Raw genomic sequence first — 22,533 nt, 5'->3', positions numbered from 1 at the left:
ATGGGGCCCATGCCTCCAGGGCAACTGCCCATGTCACCGTGGCACAAGGGCCTGGACCCAGGGGTCCTGCTGTTTGAAACATCACGTTGGCTCTTGCACCTCTAGGACGTGCACCACTCACCTGGCTTGAGATTTGCTTTCCAATCACGCCCGAGTTGGCTTCATCTGGGCTTTCTGACTTCGCCAGGGAAATGCCGAGGCTGGCTGGTTGAAGGAGTGCCCCAGAGCTGCTCACAGCCTGTTCCTATTCTCAGAAATCACACGGTGCAGTAATACCTCCTGTGAAAAGTTTGTTTTTGAAAATTGTATGGCCCCTTTGCCTGCACCTGGCTTCTGCAGAAGCCTGTGCCTTGGGCTCGCACAAGCAGCCCACAACAGATGGCTCTGATAACCTCCTGCAAGGAGACAGAGGCCCTGACGTCGTCCCCTGCACTGTCCTCGCCATGCACCTGGGAGAGCAGAGAGAACCCTCTTTGTAAGGCAAACCAGCCTCACGAGGAGGAGACTTTGAAGGCTCCGGCTGTATCTTCAGGACTTTGCAGCAAGGGAATTAACAGTGATAGCAAAATGATAAAAATAAGCATCCTAGAGATGAGGCAGGCACCACACTCGGTGCTGCACGTGCACCATCTGCAACTACCCTGAGAGACGGTTATTACCAAGGCTTAACATGTGAGGAAACTAAGGCACAGTCAGTTGAGCAGCCTGTCCAATATCCAGCAGGTCAACCTGGCTCTGCATGTCCAACACCAGAGTTTGTGCTCCCAGCATCTGCTCCACTGTGGTCTCCCAAGGGATGCTGATAAGGCACAGGCCAGAGGCACCAGGTTCTGCAGGGCCTCCCAGGACTCAGGGGAGCCTCCACTTTTCCCAGTGGGACGTCAACGGGGAGCCACAGGAGGTTTGCACAGGAGAGGACCTGATAGAATCGCATTTTAGAAAGATCACATAGCTGTATCTGAGACAGGATCCATTTGGTGGCAAATGCCAGAAACCAACTCAAAGGGACTAGAGCAAGGAAAAGGGGAACTGCTGAATCATTAATTGGAAAGTCTGTGGGTTGTGATGGCTTTGGGTGCAGGGAGATCAGAGCTCAACGATGTCTCTAGGACTTGGTCTCTTTCCTTCTAGCCCTAAGGTCTGTTTTCCTCTGAATTGGATTCATTCTCAAAGAAGGTTCCAGAAGCTTCAGGTTCCTAACCTTCCATCTCAGATAAAATGCAGGCCTCTTTCCTAAAGGGCCCAGTAAGGGTTCCAGGGAGAGCTTAGGGTAGTCTAGCTGGGTTGTGTGACCTTCCAGGTCAGGAGGGCTGGTGCTGAGTGGCCTGGGTGGCTCACTGCCCTTCCTGTGGAGTGCAGCAGGGTGGGCTTCAGGCTTGTGGTGGTGCCGAGACTTGGAGCTCCATCCAGGACGTGCAAACAGACACGTGCCTGATTAGAGTGACAGACTGAGGGGGTGGGGGGGTGTGCAGGTCAGGGAGGACTGCAGGGAGAAGGAGGCAGGTGCTTTGGATCTAGATGGATGAACAGGCATTTACCTGGCACACCTGTGTCTGTAGGAGCTGCTGCCACAGCACACATGTTCTTGCCAGACCCCAGACCCCAATTCTACCTGGGATGTGGCTTTCGGGAATTAGTGTGGATGTGTCCAACCTGCATCACTCAGAAAGGCATCCGCTTCTGTCTTTCTGTCCTCCCAGCCACGAGTTGACTTAAGTTTCAGCAGCTCAGAGCTCATGTTGCCATGCCAACTCCTCTGCAGCATGCATCCAGGCAGAAATGGCCCGGCCTGAGCTCAGTGCCACAGGCGGATGCAGGCACCTTGGGTAATTGGATTGGAGCAATCCACGTGGCTTTTCCTGCGGAAACCAGGGGCTTGGCGTAGCTCCTGTTTAGACATGAGCTTGTGGACACAACAGGGACTCAGAGGAGGCCTCTCTGCTCTGGGACTCCCAGCCCTGCTGCCGGGAAGAGCAGTGTCAGCAAGCACATGAGCCAGAGGAAAGGGCAGTGGAGGGGAGACAGGCCTCATCCTAGCGCCAAAGTGGGGCAACTCCCAAACCTCCTCAATTTTCCAGAAGCTCCCCCAGGCTCAGAGATCCCTAGAAAATGCTGTAGGCTTCCTCACAGGGGCCAGGGCTTGCCTTACCAGCAGAACTGGTCTGGCTTGTTCACTTTCCCACCACCAGAGAAATTCAAATTCAAAGCCAGGATCCACCTAGGACCCTTTGCACCACTGTGCAAGCAGAGCCAGTGTGCCATTACACCTGCATGTCTATTGCCAGGGAGTTGGGAAATGGGATGACTGTCTTGGTGCTGGTGGTATTTGACGTCCAGTAGCAGAGGTCCTGGCCACCATGGCTTGTCCAGACAGGACCAGCCTGGCTAGGCCTTATTCCTGGGATCACCCTCCACTGGTGATGGCAGATCAGCTGCCCCTGAGCCCTCAGGCCAGTGTCTAGGGAGGGGGGCTCTGGCTCAGTGCAGGCCTCTGAGCAGCCATAGTCTCCCACTGTCCGTGCCGTGATGCCTCAGGTCATATGTCAGCAACAGGGGTCTCATGGCTGCAGATTGACTGCAAATTATCAGTCACTCGCAGGAGCAGCCGCAGTCTGGGGCTGCCGGCTGTCAATGCCACACACCCACCAGGAGCGGCTGGGGCTGTGGCCACCTGGGTCCTGCCCAGGACTTGTTCACTTCTTCCCCTCATCCCCTCACATCTGGACTTGGGGTTTTCTGGGCTCCCAAAGTCCCAGGGCAAGTTCTCCTCCTACTTGGGTCAACCTGCAAACCATGGAGCTCTCTGCTCCCTGCAGCCCAGTCCCCACTGCAGGGAACAGCCACAATCTAGTGAAGTCCAGCAGCTCCAGCCTAGGCAGTGTGGCTGATGTCTCTGAGGCTCCTGAAGGCACTCTGGGACAGTCAGGATCCTGGGACTTCTGTGGGTGGGCTCCAGTGACCCCCAGAACCGTGCCCAGGACACCAGGCTGGGGAGAGCAAACAGGGCACACAAGGGCTGACCTCAGGGGAGGAGTGGTCGGGAGGTCCTACCAGGAGCGGGTAGGGAAGGAAGCAGGGCCTGGCCAGGTCTCTAGCCTGGTTCCTTTCTGTCCTTATGATCATCCTGGGAGGTAGAAAGTCCTGACTAGTGCAGGGTTGCACTCAGGTCACCCTGAGTCCCAAGCCCAAGCTAAGCAGTGGCCGGTGAAGCCGAGGGCCAGGGGCAGGTCTAAAGTCTCCTTTTCTAGGTCGGGGCTGACTCCCAGGAGCCCAGCCTTGGGGTACTGTGTGGCCTCCCACACTGACCCCAGGGCTCAGGAGTGACCATGGGGCCTGCCAGGACCTATGACGACCTGGAGACATCGGGACTCCACTCAGGTCTGGAGAGCGTGGTGTTGGGGGATGTCATTCTGGGCAACCTCAGAAGCCACACACCAGGATTCGCAAAGGGGACAAATCCATGGATAACTGTGGACTTCAAAATAAGGAGCCCTGGGGGAACAATGCAGTCTGAGGTTGAGCTGCAAAAACTCAGCCCTCAAGGCCTTTGGGGGTCCTGCCAGTCCCCTCAGAGGGGCCCACAGTGGACTCTACTTGGCAAACTTGCCAGTCCAGGGACATGGAAGCAGAGAGCGGGGGCATGGAGTCCCCCACCTGGAGACAGACTCTGGCCTGGGCCCACTCAATGGCCCAACTAGGCCAAAGGAGCGCAGGCAACAGGAAGGGGACAGGCACCAGTGCGGCTGAGCACCACCACGCAGCAGGCCCGGGCCAGGGAGCATGTCCTGCCTTGGCCACCTCTCTGAGGACTTGGGGGTTTCTCTGAACAGTTACCAGCCTCTAATGTTTAACTGTAGTTCTCCTCTTTCATGGGAAAGTGTAGATCAGACTAATTAATGTGTTGTTGCTTATTTACCCTCCTTTCATTTCCCTGAGACAAGATAATTAACCACAGAGCCTTAGAAACCAGCTCCATGGTTTCTCCATGGGTGGCAATCCCTTTTGTGTCTCCTGCGCCAGCGGCTTCTATGCAGAGGCAGGGGCCGCACACAGGAGCAGGGCAGGGGGCAGCAGCTGGGAAGCTGGCGAGGGGCTATGGACGGGGGACCTGGAGTCACTAGGAGGGGCCTGGAAGGGCAGCGGGAAGGGCTGGCATGCTTGGCTCTGCCACTTCCTAGAGGAGTGATCTTGGGCCACTCCTGCCCACCAGCTGCCAGTCACCTCAAATCCCATCAATTCCTGAATAAGGACCAAAGACAGTCCTCTGGCCAGCCCAGGAGAAGTGTAAAGATCAGGACTGGCCACTCACTACCATTGCTGGCAGGGCCATGGGAAGCTGGCCCGCAGGGTTTCTGGGATCACAGCGGAGAAAGGGGGGCCCAGGGCAGCTGAGGAGAGAGCCTCTCTCCTCTACACCCTCCATAGCCCCATCTCAGCCAATAGCAGATCCCAGCCCTGATGGGCCAGTGTCAGGGATGCGCCACACGGGAGAGCAGGTTTGCAGAATTCCCTTAGGAACCCTTTGATGAAGTGAGTCTCCACCCTCCTCTGACCCATGAGGGAGCTGTGGCCACACTGTGGAATAGCAGCCAGTTCTGCCAGGACGGCAGCATGGTGCAGACAGGATAGACCTCCTCCTCCCGAATCCTTCTGCCAAAGTGTCCTCACGCCAGGGCTCAGCCTGCACAGCCCTTCCTGCTGGTGGAGCCCAGGGTGGGGGTGGATGAGGGAAAAGCTGGTGGAGGCAGAAGCACAAAGGGCCCCTAGATACAGACTGGGAGACTGGACTTTGTCCCCCAAGACAGTGAGACCACCAAAGGGAGAGAGAGAATCAGCTGTGTCTAGGAGGACCCGCTGCACACTGGTGGTGGGCTTGGGGCTGTGGCTGAGGCTGAGGGCAGCAGGGCATGCCGGGGTGAGGCAGGAGCTCAGGTGAGGATGGTGCTGGCCAGGCTGGGCTGGTGACCTCAGGCCACAGAGATGAGGGTGACTCAGGAATGGGCCTGCTTCATGACATTGGGGTGACGTCCAGGTGGCCCCAAGAATCTGGCCTGGACCCTTAACCTGAGGCCTTAGTGCCAACTGCAGGGACTACTGGTGGCTGGAGAGCCTTGAGAGACCCCCATCCCGCCCCCATTGTCCCCACAGGGACAGGACCTGCAAGCTCTCCCTCTGGCCCCAGCTGGTCCACCAGAGACAGGTGCCTGTGGGTGACTCTGTGTCCCCTCCTGTGGATGTCAGTCCAGCCAGTGTGAAGACAGCCGGCTCCACACAATGAGGGCTGCAGGTTTGCTGGGGGGGAACCCTCCAGCCTGGGAGGGAGAGTGAGTGGGCTGTCGCTCCCTCTGCAGGTTTGATTCATCTTGCAGCAATTGCTGGGATTTTAGAGAAAGAATGAGGGAGTACGTCCTGGAGTCTCCCAAGCCAGATGGCAGGCGGGGGTGGACCTGGACACCCACCAGTCCCGCTGAGCACTGAGCCACGAGCACTGGCCGCAGAGTGAGATGCCCATGTCCCAGATTTCACTGAGGCCCAGCACAGAGCTGCTTTCCCATGGCTCCAGGTTGCCCCGCCGTGGTCTGCACAGACACACATGCTGCTCCAAACTGCACCCGTCCAGTGCTGGCTTCAAAGGCATTTCCCCTGAGGAGAGTGACAGCCTTGTGAAGCTGCTTATCAGAACCAGATACAGCCCCAGCTCAAGTTCACCTTTAGACGCTAAGCCCTGGAGGTGGTGACTGCAGACTTGCCCTGGGGCCTCTGACATGCCCCACAGAAACCCCCTCCGCACACCTCGGGCTGGTGGGAAAAGAGCTGCCCCCTCTCTGGCTGGAGGCATCCAGGTGAACCTCCCCTCATCCCCCATGTCCTGCATACCTGCTGGTGCAAGCCTGGGACTCTAGGGAGCCCCTGTGCAGCCTATTCTTTCCTGAAGCTTGCGGTCTGCTGGGCAGGTGGCCATATCCCAGAGCATTTGTGATATAGAACTGCAGAGACCAGGCCACACGTGGCGGGGATGAGAGCCACCGGTGGAGACACCTAAGCCACCGGGGCAAGGGGTCCAAAAGTCTTCTAAGGAGGGAATTTCTAAGTTGAGTCTTAGAAAGGGTGAGCGAGGCGAGGGGCAGAGGATGGGGAATGGCAGGCAGGGACGGGACACAAGTGAGAGGCGGGCGTCCAGGGGAGGGGGCTGCAGAGACCCGCAGGCCTGACGGAGGGGCTGAGCTCCCCACTGAGGGCTGAGGGAGTTCCAGTAGGTGTGAGGCAGCTGTGACACAGCGGACTACATAGAGAGCATCCCTTCAGCCCTTGTGGAGGCTGATAAAGTTGGGGAACCGTGATGCAGTCCCAGGCCGGCGCAGGGGGTCCAGCAGGAGTGGCAGGGACTGATGGGGACTGAGGAAAGGCAGAGTCCAGTGACACCTAGGTCCCTGGCTTGGGTGACCAGGGATTCAGGAGGAGGAGAGGGTGTGGGGCCAGGATGGATGGCACCGTGGGCTCAGACCCCCCAAAGTGCCAGGGCAGGAGCTGGGCTGAGTCAGCAAGACAGTGGGTGGGAAAAGAGTGGCCCAACTGCTCCAGTCATGGAAAGTCTGGGTTACACTTCTATAGGCTCCCCCACGGGGTGATCACACGTGGGTCCCCGGAGGCTGGGCAAACACTCCAGAAGCTTGTCTTTTATTGATTTTACATTCAGCACAATAGATGCACCTGGCAGCCTTGCCTAGGTGGAGCTCTGAGTCTGCTCTGAGACCCACTTGTGGCTCCCACAGGGGACCCAGGGTGGGCTTATTCAGATGGCTGTGGGTCTCGACTGGGCTGCATCTTGGAGTACATGAGGGACAGCGGTTAAAGCTTGGGCCAGACCCACACAGCCCCAGGGAGCTTCTCCAAAAGTCACAGGGACTGCCAGGGGAACTCTGATGGTTCTGGAAGTTGGTAAGACGCAGGCTGCGCTTGGATCCTCATTGCTGGGGGGTTTCTCCCGCAGTCAGTGGAGTGGAAGCACTGGGCTTGGTGTGATCCTGCAGGCTGGGGCCACAGTGACAGCCCGGTTGTGCATGGAGGGGGACCGCCCTCCCCTGCGGTCCTGCTGGCCACACTGCCCTCTGCTCCAGGAGTCTCTGGCCCCTTTGCTCTGCTGTTTTTTCCTGCTCTGTCCTTAGCTGGCAGGCACTCCATGACAAGTGGCCATGTTTGTGGCTCCTCTGACCCAGGGTCACCTGCCCTCTCATTCTAAAAACTGTCCTGGCTCCTGATGGGCTTCCGGCGGCCCCCGGTCAGGGTGGGCCCAGGCGTCCTCTAGGATGCCCTGCCTGCTCCCTTTGCACCCACAAATCTGTAAGTCTCTGAAAACCAGGACCATTTTTCAAGCAATTGGGTTACAAGGTCAAGATGGTTAGTTAGGGGCAGTCATATCACCAAGCTATTCGCTCCAAGAGAACAGCATACATGGAGGAAGCGGTGTGCGGGCCTGTCTCCCAGCCACCTGCTGAGCCTGCCAGCTCCAGCCTGGTTCTCAGAACTGTCCCACTCACACCAGGGGAAGCAGGAGTGGGATGAGCTGGGGCAAAGGCCCCATATCTGACCCACTCCCCTGAAGATCACTAAAAACAGTCCCCCTACTTTTGTCTCTGCAGGGTCTGCAGTAGGCCTCCGCATGGCCCACCGAGGTGAACCATGACCGGCTGGCCAACATTCGCCATTGACCAGCTGGAGTTGCATCTCGCCAGGAGGTGACCCCTCCTCCAGCTGCCCCCAACTCGCCCACCCTCGCCCAGGAAAGTGCCCGCAGCTGCCACGGACACCATGTAGTAGGGCCGGCTGCGGCGCCCAGTGAGCTGCGATGGTTTTGTACACGACCCCCTTTCCTAACAGCTGTCTGTCCGCCCTGCACTGTGTGTCCTGGGCCCTTATCTTTCCATGCTACTGGCTGGTGGACCGGCTCGCTGCCTCCTTCATACCCACCACCTATGAGAAGCGCCAGCGGGCAGACGACCCGTGCTGCCTGCAGCTGCTCTGCACTGCCCTCTTCACGCCCATCTACCTGGCCCTCCTGGTGGCCTCGCTGCCCTTTGCGTTTCTCGGCTTTCTCTTCTGGTCCCCACTGCAGTCGGCCCGCCGGCCCTACATCTATTCACGGCTGGAAGACAAGGGCCTGGCCGGTGGGGCAGCCCTGCTCAGTGAATGGAAGGGCACGGGGCCTGGCAAAAGCTTCTGCTTTGCCACTGCCAATGTCTGCCTCCTGCCCGACTCACTCGCCAGGGTCAACAACCTTTTTAACACCCAAGCGCGGGCCAAGGAGATAGGGCAGAGAATCCGCAATGGGGCCGCCCGGCCCCAGATCAAAATTTACATCGACTCCCCCACCAATACCTCCATCAGCGCCGCTAGCTTCAGCAGCCTGGTGTCACCACAGGGCGGCGATGGGGTGGCCCGGGCCGTCCCCGGGAGCATTAAGAGGACAGCCTCTGTGGAGTACAAGGGTGACGGTGGGCGGCACCCCGGTGACGAGGCTGCCAACGGCCCAGCCTCTGGGGACCCTGTCGACAGCAGCAGCCCGGAGGATGCCTGCATCGTGCGCATCAGTGGCGAGGAGGGCGGCCGGCCACCTGAAGCTGACGACCCTGCGCCTGGGGGCCAGGCCAGGAACGGAGCTGGCGGGGGCCCAAGGGGCCAGACGCCCAACCATAATCAGCAGGACGGGGATTCAGGGAGCCTGGGCAGCCCCTCGGCCTCCCGGGAGTCCCTGGTGAAGGGGCGAGCTGGGCCAGACACCAGTGCCAGCGGGGAGCCAGGTGCCAACAGCAAGCTCCTGTACAAGGCCTCGGTGGTGAAGAAGGCGGCTGCACGCAGGAGGCGGCACCCCGACGAGGCCTTCGACCATGAGGTCTCCGCCTTCTTCCCTGCCAACCTGGACTTCCTGTGCCTGCAGGAGGTGTTTGACAAGCGAGCAGCCACCAAATTGAAAGAGCAGCTGCACGGCTACTTCGAGTACATCCTGTACGACGTCGGGGTCTACGGCTGCCAGGGCTGCTGCAGCTTCAAGTGTCTCAACAGCGGCCTCCTCTTTGCCAGCCGCTACCCCATCATGGACGTGGCCTATCACTGTTACCCCAACAAGTGTAACGACGATGCCCTGGCCTCTAAGGGAGCTCTGTTTCTCAAGGTAGGAGACCTCGGCCCAGCCTGAGGACCACGTGCCAGCTGGTCCTAGAGCCATGTAGGCAGGGGGGCTGCAGCGGGGAGTCCTCATCGTCATGGGGGCTGGAGTGGGAGGTTGGAGTGGGCGGTCTTTCCTGGAGCCAAACAGCAGGGCCCTGGCTTGGGGACAGGGTCAAGACCAATGCAGGGATGAGCACCGAGGCTCTGGGCTCAGACAGACCCATCTGGGTGATCTTGGGCCCGTTCCTCAGATCTCTGAGCCACCATTTCCCCAACTGTAAAGTGGGGAGAGGGTGGGAGTGGAACAGAGCAGTAAGGCCTGGGAAGGGTTCCGAGCTGGCGCAAGAGTGGCGGTGGTAGCCATGGAGATGGTGGCAGTGATAAAGTGAGGAAGAACACGAGGTAGGGGCCCTGTTGGTTCATACGAGGCAGAGAGACCAGCCCAGACCAAGCGCATCAGGCAAGCAGACGGGACCCTCAGGTCTCCAGGCCGTGACACCGCCTGGCTCACTGAGGCCACTAGCTTCCCTGGCCTGGACACCCCTCCCTCCTGGCTGTCGTGCAGCTGCCCTGCCAGGCTGTCTGCCCACCAGCCATGGTTTCGCTTCCATAGTCACTAATTAAAGTGAATCATAATTATTTCTGCTAATTTGGATTCGATTGGAGGAGTTTTTAGGCTGTGGTAATTTGGTCATTACACATTATCTTCTACTGCGCCTGAGATGCTCAGAGTGTCGACTTTTGTTCTCTATCCAAAAGCCGCTCATGGTGCTTCCACAGTTTTCTGAAGCGTCATTTGGCCAGTGGATGCAGCACAGGGCTTTCTGCCCTGAGAGGCAGCAGCTGTTTCAGATGTGGGTTCTGTCCCTTTAGGGTGAGACATGAAAAAGTGGTGGCTTTGCAGGGAGGGCTGCGGTTCAGAGGCCTGCCTAGGGCAGGTTTCCTCACTTCCCAGTTCGCCTTCAGAAGCAACCACACTCCGCCTGCCCAGGGAAACACTGGTGCGCAACCTGGCGCCTGCCACGAGTGGCGGTGCTTGTCTTCAAGCCCTATGGGAGCCAGGGCAGGCAGCAAGGGCCCTGGCCCCCACTTCTGGTTCCTCGATGGCTCTTGTGTGGCTCTGCCAGGCCCAGAGTTTGGGTCCTCTGCTCTTCATTCACAGCAAAGGATGCTGAAATTGAAGCAACTCCTGACAGATAGATCCAACCTTCCCATTTTGGCATATGGTTCGTTGGTGTTCTGTTCCCTGGATATATTTTTGTCTCGACAGCTAGAGTGACTTTCTGGGGAGGAAGGGGATGTGTTGCCAGGTCCAGGGTGGGAGGATGTGCCCCTTACTCCCACCCCTCACTCCCACCCTACTACAGGTGGCTCAGAGGCCAGGCCCTCCCCCGCCCCCTACCCCAGCCCACTTCTGCACAGATCAATCCACACATCCTGTCCCCACCTCCCTCCTCCGTGGGGCACCCTCACTGTTCCCACTGAGCTCAACAGTGTCTGCCTGGGACAGCCCCTCCTCCCAGGTTCTATCCTGAAAGTTCTTTTCATCTTCCTCTACCTCCTGGGTCTCAAACTGTAACCTGATCTATGACATTCAAAAATTTTTTGTATTGACCAAATTTTTTTTTTTTTTTTTTTTTTTTTTGAGACGGAGTTTCACTCTTGTTGTCCAGGCTGGAGTGCAGTGGCGCGATCTCGGCTCACCACAACCTCTGCCTCCCGGGTTCAAGCGATTCTCCTGCCTTGGCCTCCCAAGTAGCTGGGATTACAGACATGCACCACCACGCCTGGCTAATTTTTTATTTTTAGTAGAGACAGAGTTTCACCATGTTGGTCAGGCTGATCTCAAACTCCCGACCTCAGGTGATCTGCCCACCTCGGCCTCCCAAAGTGCTGGAATTACAGGCGTGAGCCACCATACCCAGCCTTGACCAATATGTTAAAATCAAGATATTTCACAGAAAACCCAGTTTGCAGGTTCTCTCAGCAGCCCCAGGCCTACCACATTCCGCACCCCACGCGGCTGCAGTGAGCTGGAGCCATGGTTGGCTGCCCCGCAGTGGGGTTTCCCAGCAACCACCATGACACCTGCCTGGGAGTGAGACTCTGCAGCTTCCATTTCTGCCCTTTCTGAGGCCCCTCTGCTTTGTCCTGGCCCAGACCTCTCCCCCTAGCCCTACATCTGGCTGCCTCCAGGACACATCCCCATTCACCCGCAAACCAGACTCAGCCTCTGCCTCGGGCTGCTCCTCTTCTGTGTTCTGCCATCCTGAAGCCAGAAGGACCACCTTGGCTGCTCTGTCCTGTGCCCGACCCATCCATTCCAGGCCCCTAGCTCACTTTCCAGATGGCCCTGGGCCACATCTCCAGCTCCCTTGGCCCAGGCCCCCTCCTCTGCATCAGCCCTGCTGTGGTTTCAGCCACCCTCCTCATCTGAGGCCAGGTGTGACTCCTCTTATGCCCTCCACTGCCTCAGGAAGTCTGAACGTCACCTTGTACCACCTCCCGCCCCCACCACCCTTAGCTCCACCTCTGCCCCAGCCACAACCCCGATGAGGGGCTCCTGTACCCCTGGCCCCTGCTTGTCTTGGTCCCACACTGGGTGTGGCCACACCACCTCATGGAGCTCCCTCAGCGGCCAGCCACACAATCCTCTCTTCCCTTCATGGGCTCCTCTGCCCTCGTGCCCAGAGTCTTGTCTGTCCATCAGACAGAGCACCAGGACAGCAGAGCTGTGGTGTGCCCAGCACACGCGGATCCCAGCGCGGAGAAGTGAAGTACGTGGGGCTGCCTTGGGGACAGGCCCAGCCGGAGAGGGGCCGGGACGCTGGAGGGACTCGCTGCAGAAATCAGTGGTCCCCTCCTTCCCGGAAGGCCCTCATAGTTTCCCGTATGGGACTTCAGAGCCTTCAGGGAAATGTGGCTCTGTGAAGGAAGGGACTGGAATCCCTTTTTCCTCGCCTACAATAGAGCCTTATTCTGGACGCCTCTTCTGTTGACAGTCTTTGCCCGCCAGGACTCAAAGGCACAGCCTCTCGTGTGATTGCTTGTTTTTGCAAGAGAAACACAAGGCTCTGCGGCTCCCAAGGCCACGAGCCAGGAATCAATGAGGCCCAGCAAATAATCAAGTGGATCTTGGTGAGATCACACGGCAGATGAGGAGGGAGAAGCAGGGCAGGAGGGAGCAGGACCTCGTCACTCCTCCGGCCAGTGGGTTCTTGTCGTGCAGGGCCCAGTCTGAGGCCTCCCTGCGAGTGTCCAACCCTGTCCGGGACACAGCACGGGGCAGGTGACACCAAGTGTTGGATGAGTGAGAGGCTGACGCCTTAAGACCAACAAACAGGCGGCCGGGGAGAAACCGCAAAGACACCAGCCCCTCAGAAAGCAGCGCAGAGCAGCGCAGATCCGACTGGAAGCTGCCTCTTAGACAATGTGAGCCTGTGACCCCAGCCCACAACTCAACTTCTGGCCTCAGTGTGTTCAACGGTAAAAGCAGCATCACTTTATCATGTGCCTGAGCCGTTGTAAGGACCCAGAAAAGTAACGTCCATGCGTCGCCACCCCATCCCAGCACGAGCCCACTGGGCCTGAGATGATCCTCATGGAGGAGCAGTTGTTGCCTGAAGACGGCGCCCCCGTGTGGTCTTTTATTTATTTTGAGACAGTCTCATTCTGTCGCCCAGGCCAGAGTGGTGCAATGGGGCGATCTTGGCTCACTGCAACCTCCGCCCCCCAGGTCCAAGGGATTCTCCTGCCTCAGCCTCCTGAATAGCTGGGGTTACAGGCATGCACACCCAGCTAATTTTTTTTTTTTTTTTTTTTGAGACACAGTCTCACTCTGTTGCCTAGGCTGGAGTGCAGTGGCATGATCTTGGCTCACTGTGACCTCCGCCTCCAAGGTTCAAGCGATTCTCCTGCCTCACCCTCCTGAATAGCTGGGATTACAGGCACATCCTACCACGCCCGGCTAATTTTTGTATTTTTAGTAGAGACAGCGTTTCACCATGTTGGTCAGGCTGGTCTCGAACTCCTGACCTTGTGATCTGCCTGCCTCAACCTCCCAAAATGCTGGGATTACAGGTGTGAGCCACTGTGCCCAGCACACCGGGCTAATTTTTGTATTCTTAGTCGAGATGGGGTTTCATCATGTTGGCCAGGCTGGTCTCGAACTCCTGAACTCAGGTGATCCACTCGCCTCGGCCTCCCAAAGTACTGGGATTACAGGCGTGAGCCACCGTGCTCAGCCTCATGTGGCCTTTTGAGCATGGCGGCTTCATCAGTGTTTTGTTTTTTGCAGCAGAACCATCAATGCTGCGTGATCTCACAGAGCCATTCCGGGGGCGGGGATGCTGTTAGGCTAAGGTTTGGGTCTGTCTGTGGGCAAGAAGTGAATGGTGAACCTGTGGGGCTGAACAGCCAGACGCTCATACCCCCAGGTGCTGGGGAAGGAAGGCTGTGCATTAGGGCTGGGAAGGGGAGGAAGAGCTGTAGAAAGCCAGGGGCACCTGCTGCTGAGGACGTCCAGATGGAGGAGATAATACCAGCCTGACCGACTGCAGCAGTGAAGGAAGGACGGAGCCTGCCGAGGCTGTTGGAGCAGATGGGCTGTGACGTTTGGGCTGCTGTGAGCTCCACAGATGTGGGGCACCCACCCTGCGGCCCTCTGCCCTCAGCCAACAACTGGGAGAGGCAGTGTGTCCTGCCCAGCCACCTCCCTGGAGTGCTTTTTGGGTCTGGGGTCTCCTCATCTTGGGAAACTCAGTCTGGAATGGATTTGCATGGCTTGGGGAGGGCACAGAGGCACAGGAGGGAAGGGATCCCAGGGGCAGGGGATGAGGAGCTGGTAAGCGGCCTCTCTGTGCGGGGCATCTCTCTGGCCATCCCTCACCTCTCCTGGGCTGAGTACTGACAAGGGCTCCATCTTGCCCCCACCTGGGGTAGGGCAGTTATGAATTGCCTGCAGGGTACAGTGGAGATGCTAATTTGTATTAAGCCAGCCTTTGGGGTCCTGCCAGGGTCACCTGCCACCTGGCAGGTGGAAGGCTCCGTCTTGGGTAAAGGAGGTAAGCAGGAGGTCGGGGCAGAGGGGAGACCTGAAGAGGATGCTGCCACAGTGGGCTCAGGATGGAGCCAGGGGTGTACAGGGGCCAGCCTAGGACACAGGTCAGGGAGCTCTCATCCAAGACGGGTGACAACGGGACCACGGCCTATAAAGCAGATGACTCACCATGCAGCCAGAAGGCGACGAGGCCAGGAGGGGCAGGGTCTGGGCCTCTTACTGTGTGGGGTGGGCTCTGAGGCCACACCATGGCACAGGGGCAACCCCCTGAGATTTCAGGGGGAGAAAGCACCAGGGTGTGACCAGGTCTAGGGTGTAACTGAGGGAGGGAGGAAAGAGCCACAGACAGGACTGGACAAGGAACTGAGAGCTGTGGCCACGCTGGTCACTGGGAGATGGCAGGGCCTGGGCCTCCGGGGAGCCTTGCTGCGATTCGGCACTTCCCCCATGCTTTGCACAGATGGCCGCCAGCACTCCCCACGCCACAGGCCGATAGTTTCTTTCAGCATCCACCTCTGGCCCAGATCCATAAGTCCCTAGAAGCAGGACACATCCTGTCCCTACTCGGACCCCAGAATCCAGCCAGGAGCCAGGCTTGTGAGGGTCTGACCTCATGGGTGGGTGGGCACTGCCAGTGTCCTGTGCTCTCAGGGCCACAGTGACTGGCAGGTGGCAGCACTGACCCCCTCCTCCCCCAGGTGCAGGTGGGAAGCACACCTCAGGACCAAAGAATCGTCGGGTACATCGCCTGCACACACCTGCATGCCCCGCAAGGTAGGGTTGCCGCCCACCTGTGATTTTTCTAGGCATGGGATCAGCGCCTGGGGCCTAGCTGGGGTCTGGGGCGAACTTCATCATCCAGTCTCTGTACTTCTGCCCTGCAGAGGACAGCGCCATCCGGTGTGGGCAGCTGGACCTGCTTCAGGACTGGCTGGCTGATTTCCGAAAATCTACCTCCTCGTCCAGCGCAGCCAACCCCGAGGAGCTGGTGGCATTTGACGTCGTCTGCGGAGATTTCAACTTTGATAACTGCTCCTCTGGTGAGGCCGGGCTCCTCCCCACTCAGGTCTCCAGCTCTGGGGAGGCTGTGGGCTCAGTCACAGCTAGACAGACTTCGTTAGGCAGCTCAAAGAATTCCTGCTCCTCGAGAGCATGTGGGCGGGGTATTTAGCAAGACTGATTTCTCTGCCCCCTAGAAATCCTAGAACAGGAAGAGCCCACGCTCTGCCTAGAAAGCTGGAGACAGAGATGCCCTAAAAACGAACCTCTGACAAGGAAGGCTGGGGGCCTCTGAAGCAGACAAAGGACGAGTCCACTAGTAACACCCATCAACGGGGCGCCGCGCTCTTGCTTCGAGCCAGCTGCCATTCTATCGCTGTTTCACTTAAGTGTCTTAACAACCCTGAGAGGGAAGCATTGCATGTCTCCACGTGGTGTGGTGGAGGAAGCTGAGACTCAGAGAGGCTGGAGAACCAGCCCAAGGTCACATAGCCAGGCAGTGATTGCACTGGGATCTGAACCCTGGGAATTGCACCTTAAACCATTAGGGTGAAAGACTACAAGCTCATCATCAGTGAAACAGCAAACACTTGCTGTAAATAACTGATCTGTGGATCCGATGACCATATGGACCTTGTGGGGACCTTCTTTCCTCTGTCCGAGGACAGTGGTCACTGTCACTGTCCTCAGAGGGAATGCTGAAGATCAGGGCGTGTGCTGGGGGAGGTGTTCTCAAGGACACAGAAAAGCAGCGACAAAGGAAGCACGGGTCACCTGACTGGGACCGAGATCCCACCCAGGGGCAGTGGCCTAAGGGACGGGGGCCTAGCAGCACATGGGGAGTAACTGATGGGAAGCAGGGGCACAGGCCGTGTGGGACAGCAAAGCCCCCTGGTGCCTCAGCGTTTCCTCCCTCCCCGCACAGATGACAAGCTGGAGCAGCAACACTCCCTGTTCACCCACTACAGGGACCCCTGCCGCCTGGGGCCCGGTGAGGAGAAGCCGTGGGCCATCGGTGAGCTGGGGCTGGGGGAGGAGGATGGGAGCTGGGCTCCCCACAGACTTCCCTCAAAGATCACCAGGACCTACCCCCCAAGACCCCACTGCTGGGGAAGGGCCCCATTCAGCTGCCCCTGGCTAGCATGAAGCCCGTGCCCACCCACAGCGGCCACCCCCTAGAGGCTGCCTGGGCCCTGCCTGCAGCGACCACTGTCACCCCCTCGTCCCCCCCAGGTACTCTGCTGGACACGAACGGCCTGTACGATGAGGATGTGTGCACCCCCGACAACCTGCAGAAGTAAGCACTGCGCTCCCAGGCCAGGGACGAGGCACACCCTGACTAAGGTGGAGACAGGGACTGGGCAGGACCCACATGGGAGAGCTCAGCTCGGGCTCATGAGGGCTTTTATTTGGCAGAAACCTGTCCCTCATCTCACCTTTGAGAGCTTTTGAGAGCTGGGAGCTGGGCCAGGCAGGTAGACCTCACGCCCTCACGCCCAGGGGTACTGGCCTTGCTAAATCTCTAGGGGTATTTCCCAAACCTGTTTTCAGGAGCTAGCCCTGCCCCGAGCCCCTGCCTGCTAGGTACAGGAAAGGGCCTGGAATTTCCCCGGGCCAGGCCATGGGTCGACCCCTGTGAAAGAGCTGCTGGGTACGGCGCCTGCTGAAGGCAGCCTGGCAGCTTGCAGCACCAATCAGGCAAATACAGACACCAGCAGCAATAACACAGCCGACCATTTTCAAAGTAGAGACAGTTCCATCCCAGCCAAAATTCATTCTTGAGCCCAGTAAGATGTCCATAAAGAACACATCTGAGAGGCCAACAGCAGAACCAATTTATAATTCACAGCCCGAGACTGCAGTCACAGCGATGGTTCCTTGCAGCTAATTTGAGCCAATTAATTAGATTATAGACTAAATTTGAAACATCATCCTATGCTGAGAAAATTCTTTTTATGAGATGATGATTAAAAAATGACTACCAGTAGCTCTCAGATCATTGATGCTGGAATTAATTATCAAGGGCAAAGGACAGTGATGGATTCCATTTCTGAGCTGTAACAATGTTCTGAATGTCATTAGTGTATTTATCTTAAGGCTGATGAAAACCTTGTGGAAGCCCATGTTTGCAGGCCCTGCCTCGCCGGGTGCCCCTTTTGCATCCGTCCAGGCACTCACTGAGCTGGCGGCCTTTGCAGGGTCTCTCACCACTGCACTTGCCATCCCAGGCCCTGGCCCCAGCCTGCCCTCTGCAATGGGGGCTCCCAGGAGGGGGTCCTAAGCCTCTGGCCCAGTGGTGCTGAGGCCCCAGGGGACAGGCTGGCAGGAAGCAGACAGGCATACTGCTTGTCTCAGGGCAACAGTGCCAGAAAGGGATTCCAGATGTCACATCCCCCTGCTCCAGCGCCCTGCCCTCCCTGTGGATCCCCTAGCACCATCATGGGTTTCCTCACTCAGAAGCGGGATGACAGCCTGTTCCCTGAAGCGTCTTGGGGCCCACAGCAACCATTCTTGTTTCAGAGGAGGAAACAGAGGCTTGGAGGCTTGGTAACATAAGCAGAGTCACACAGCCACGTAGGGACAGCCCCATATGAGACTGCTCGGAGGTGCTCTCCTGGCTCCCTCAGCCCCTGTCAACCTGGGAACAACAGTCACAAGGGTCCTCGAGACTCATGGCAAAGACCAAGCTCCCCAAAACAGGCCCCCTATTGGCTCAGGGCAGAAGCCCATTCTGGGGAACGGGTGGGATCAGTTCTGTCCGAGTTCAGAAAGGGAAAGTGAGTGCTGGCCAGGCTGGGGCGGACAGAACACTTCGACGGGCTCCGGAGCCCAGATTCAGCCAGGAACCCACAGGCAACTCGGCCTGCCCCCAGCTGAGGCCCTTTTTGGACCCGCAGGGGAGAGATCTTAAACCCAGCGCTTTGGTCCCACCCACCCGCTCCCACACTGGGAGGAGACCATGGCTCCACACACAGCCCCTGCCAGGCCCACAGGGGCGGGCATGGGGGCTCACCTGCCTCCTGCATGTGTGGACAGGGTCCTGGAGAGTGAGGAGGGCCGCAGGGAGTACCTGGCATTTCCCACCAGCAAGAGCTCGGGCCAGAAGGGGCGGAAGGAGCTGCTGAAGGGCAACGGCCGGCGCATCGACTACATGCTGCACGCAGAGGAGGGGCTGTGCCCAGACTGGAAGGCCGTGAGTCAGGCGGGCCCAGCAGCCAGGGCCATGCAAAGAGAGAGCAGGGCCTGGGCCCTGCAGCTCTCGACAGTCGCTCCCTGAAACCCCACGCCCCAGGCCACTCTTACAATGATACCCATCACTCCCTCAGACCCTTAGGGCCCCAGGTCCTCCAGGCCCCATCCCTCTGACTGCAGGAAGGTCCCAGCCCACCCCAGCCCCGGGGCCTCACTTTGGGGATCCCCAGGCCGCTCCCTGCAAGATACCCTTGGAATCTGACCAGGCTGTTTCTCCCCTCTCCCACTCACCCCAGGAGGTGGAAGAATTCAGTTTTATCACCCAGCTGTCCGGCCTGACGGACCACCTGCCAGTAGCCATGCGACTGATGGTGTCTTCGGGGGAGGAGGAGGCATAGACCGTCCGGAGCAGCGGGGCCTCTGCCAGCCCTTGCAGCTGCAGCCCATCCCTGGGCCGTGTCCCCTCCATCGAGTGCCCGGTGCTTGGGGGAGGAGGGCAGGGACAGGGAGGGAGCCACAGTCAGTGCCCGGGAACCTGGAAGCTGCGCTGCTCTGCGCCTCTGGGCCTCACTGTGGACAGAGGAGTCAGGCCCGCCCCAGGAGCCTCCAGCTGCCTAACCAGTGCCATTCTTTCACAACACGATTTTCTACAAATCTACAGCACAACCGAGTTTGTAACCCGTGGGTTAGTATGAGGACCGGGTTCATGTACTCTCTCTATCTCTTCTTAAGCTTCGTCCAGGGTTCTTTATTTTTGTCTGCTGCCAATGTCGTCTCGCATGCCTGCACCCTCGCATGCACGCTGCCCGCATGCCACGTGCCATGCCGTAGCCACAGACCCCTTGCTCGGGCCTCACCCAAGGCCAAACTCCAAACACAATCAGAACCAGCCAAAGAAGCACTTCCTGGGCACGGCCACCAGCTCTCCCGCCTCCAGTGTGGGCCGGCTCCTGCAGGGTCCGAGGGCTGCATCTCTACCAGCCAGCCCAGGGCTCTTCCCAGGGTCTCGCATTCAAGGGCAATTACATTTTAAAAAGAAAAACAGAAAAAGGTTAATCACAAAACCAACCCTCACTTCATAGGGTCTGTAAGTCACTCATAGAACTTTGCTCTTCCCGAGACAGGGTCCCTTCCCCAGCTCAGGCGCAACAGAGTCTGGCAGGCTCTGGCACCCTGGGCCTCCTCCAGGAGCCTCCCATCTGGGCAGTGGAGCCATAAACGGGGATCCGAGAAGAGAGTATCCACTTTTTTTTTTTTTTTTACAGGAAGAAGGGACTCACAGCATAAATGGGGGTGGGGGGATCCTGATTTTGAAAATAATCTATTTGTAGCTTCTCTTCTATCAAAACCAACACATCCTCTTCTTTCTGCCAATCCTCTCCCCCACCGGACACCTCTCTGGTTCGGGACCAATCCCTCCCTGGGGACGTGCCCCACCTGCGTGCCGGCTGAGCTCAGGAACCCCTGCCTGCCCCCCGGGTGGGGCTGCGGCTCTGGCCTCCCAGGCCCATCCTCAACAGCTACCCCAGCCAACACCAAGGCCACAAGGGGACCCCGGCCTAGGAGGCAGGAAGCCAAGGTGCAGAGAGCAGCCTGGCCCTCACCAGTGCGCAAGCTGGGGCAGCAAGGCTGACGGTTGCTGCATGCCCAGGGCAGGGTGTGGTACTGGCACCCAAGTTCAGCATGGCAGAGCTGGCCAACAGCTTGTGGTCCCCAATCTGCCTCCAGCCCCAAGATGCCTACAGCCCCCAGGCCCCTTCGGCAGCACTGCCTCTGCCCACCTGCCTTTAAGAGACTCCAGGGCTGCTCCTGTCATGCAGTGAAGGTTTTGTCTGTTTCAAAGTTCGAGACTCAACTTGGACTGTTTTTGACAATCCCCGCTGACCTCCGCTCCTCGTGGCGCCCTGGCCCTGCACCCAGCCTGGCCCAGGGCCGGCTTTGCCTGGTGAGGCTGGAGGGAGCACCAGGACCTGCTGTCTGCCCCTCCTGGTGCTGGTGCCCTGATGCTGTGCCTTGTCACCCATTGAGCTGCAAGAGGGACCAAGAGGGGGCCACGCAGCCAGCCAGACGCCTGGCCCTGTGCTGGGGTAGACAACGCTGCAGAGCCCAGGGAGCCTGGCGCTAGGACGTGCGTCCTTGTGACACTGGCCTGTCTGAACTCACCTGGCCTGGGAAGCACCGTCTGCCCGGGCCCAAGCCCTGCCCCTCCAGAGTCCAGAGCCAGGAAGGGGCTGCTGAGGGCGAGCATCCTGCTGGGCTCTCTGCCCGGCCCACCCCTCCAAGGGGCTGGCCTGTGAGCCTTGACTGGGATTCATGATGTGGAGGCCCCCAACTTCCAGAAGCAGCTGGGACTCTGCTCACACAAGCGACTGGGCCGGCCGGCCCTGGACCCCTAGACCCGGAACCGCCTGCTGTCTGCACAGGGAGAGCAGTTGAGGCCCGGGCAGGGCCCCCACACCAGACCCCAACATAGCTTCCCCACCCAGGCACCCCCCTCCCGGGGCAGCAGGCGTGGGAGTCAGGGCTGCATGCTCCTCCCCTCCCACCTCACAGGCGGCCTTAGGCAAGTCATTTTCTGTCATCACAAGGTCGCCTCTGCCTAGTCAGGTCCTGACGTCCAGAGTAAGGATGTGCAGTCCCCAGGCCCCCGCACACCTCCCTCAGCACCAAGGCCGGGACCCCCCCCCCACCCACGTGTCTCATTGTGGCTGCCTGTGGACTCCCGGGCCTTGTGTGCAGGCCAGGCCCTTCCACTGATTTTTTAAAGTGAACCATTGCTGGATCTCAGATTCTGTGGCATCTAAGGCCTAGCAGGGGTGGGCACACGGGTCACCCGAGGCCCATACCAAGACTCTGTTCCTGCCCTAGGCCCAGTCTCAAAGGAAGCCACAAGGCGCGGGGGCCACTGAGGAAGGAAATGTTCATTTTCATTTGTCCAAAACCACCTTAAGTTTTAAGTATATTAATCTTGATGCTTTTTAACTATTGCTTTTTAACTTGCTGAGATTTAGAAATACTGTTATAAAAACTTTTTTAATTTCTGTATTTTTTTCTGTATTGTATCTTCATGGGACATTAGGGGTTTTCTATGGTAAGCACACCTATGGTTTTGGTAAAAACATTATCAAATATATATCCAGACGGTTCTTCCCTAGAAGAAAAACAAGTCTTTACACCTGATAAAATATTTTGCAAAGAGAGGTGTTCTTTTTCCTTACTGGTGCTGAAAGGAAGGATGGATAACGAGGAGAAAATAAAACTGTGAGGCTCAAGGCTGGTGTTCTCCACTTATTTCAGCGACAAGCTGTGGCCAGGCCTCAGGGGCACGCCTGGGGGCAGGGGAGGGAGTTCCTGCCCCCAACTGCAGGACAGGCGCTGCCCAAGTCTGCCCTGAATCCGAGGACACCGGAACTCTGCTCATACAGGCGGCTCGGCTGGCCTGGCACAAGCCTCACCTCCTAAGCTGCGAGCCAGAGGCCACTGGGTTCTCTCATGTGGTGTCTGCTGTTACCTCTGAGAGCTGGGACATAACCAAAGGGGGGTTAGTGTGTGAGAGAAGCAAGGCCATGGCACCTACTGACCTTCCTGGTGAAGCGGCGCTGGGCAGGGGCTGCTCCCTGCCATACCCCACCTGCAGGAGGGGCTTTCCAATCTGAGGGAGGTGCAGGGAACAGGGCTGCCTCCCAGCTCCCCTGACAGCCGCTTTCCTGGGCCTGCATCTCAGGAACTGCTCTGGGACAGCTGCCTTGTGTCCAGTCTCAGGTCCTGGCAGGCCACCAGCTGGTGCAGCACTGAGGCCAGACACCTGTGGCTTGAAGTTACCTGTCAGGTGAAAGGGCCAGAACCCAGGCCTCTCAGCCCGGGCCCAGCCAGGGTCTTCAAGCCCCAGAGACCCAGCCACAACTCAGCATCTCCACCCACTAGAGGGCCAGAAATCTCCACCCTCCTAGCAGAAGCCAGAAGAGCAGGGACCCGGAGATCCTCGAGAGTGGGACAGACAGGACAGGCTCCCGCCACGGGGACTGCTCGCCAAGGGCGGCATGGACAACCCCACCGGCCAGCCCCACAAGCTCCCCGTGCTTCCACTCCCTTCCCAGCTGGGGAGAGATGTCTCTGTG

The 22,533-nt window shown here is 58.5% G+C and overlaps 2 protein-coding genes across 29 annotated transcripts in view; one reads left to right on the top strand and one right to left on the bottom strand.

Annotated features, from left to right (window-relative positions):
- SMPD3 (sphingomyelin phosphodiesterase 3) overlaps positions 1 to 21,687 on the top strand; it is a 90,435-nt gene extending 68,748 nt beyond the window's left edge. For both annotated transcript variants that reach the window (XM_003814572.5, XM_034940534.3), the window contains 7 exons: positions 7,641 to 9,169; positions 14,923 to 14,998; positions 15,109 to 15,264; positions 16,149 to 16,238; positions 16,457 to 16,520; positions 18,260 to 18,416; positions 18,712 to 21,687. In XM_003814572.5, the coding sequence (XP_003814620.1) occupies positions 7,847 to 9,169; positions 14,923 to 14,998; positions 15,109 to 15,264; positions 16,149 to 16,238; positions 16,457 to 16,520; positions 18,260 to 18,416; positions 18,712 to 18,813 (1,968 nt within the window). In that variant the 5' untranslated portion in view covers positions 7,641 to 7,846 and the 3' untranslated portion in view covers positions 18,814 to 21,687. The remainder of the gene's footprint in view (positions 1 to 7,640; positions 9,170 to 14,922; positions 14,999 to 15,108; positions 15,265 to 16,148; positions 16,239 to 16,456; positions 16,521 to 18,259; positions 18,417 to 18,711) is intronic.
- PRMT7 (protein arginine methyltransferase 7) overlaps positions 19,149 to 22,533 on the bottom strand; it is a 49,897-nt gene continuing 46,512 nt past the window's right edge. For 26 of the 27 annotated variants that reach the window (XM_055100380.2, XM_055100363.2, XM_055100368.2 and 23 more), the window contains one exon: positions 19,149 to 22,237. In XM_055100380.2, coding sequence (XP_054956355.1) covers positions 22,234 to 22,237 — 4 coding nt within the window. In that variant the 3' untranslated portion in view covers positions 19,149 to 22,233. The remainder of the gene's footprint in view (positions 22,238 to 22,533) is intronic. The other variant, XM_055100366.2, reaches the window with a different exon arrangement.

The sequence above is a fragment of the Pan paniscus genome, chromosome 18 (genome assembly GCF_029289425.2).
Source record: "Pan paniscus chromosome 18, NHGRI_mPanPan1-v2.0_pri, whole genome shotgun sequence".
NCBI classification, from domain to species: Eukaryota; Metazoa; Chordata; class Mammalia; order Primates; family Hominidae; genus Pan; species Pan paniscus.
The sequence above is the reverse complement of the archived record's forward strand: the minus strand, read 5'-3'. Positions and strand labels throughout refer to the sequence as shown.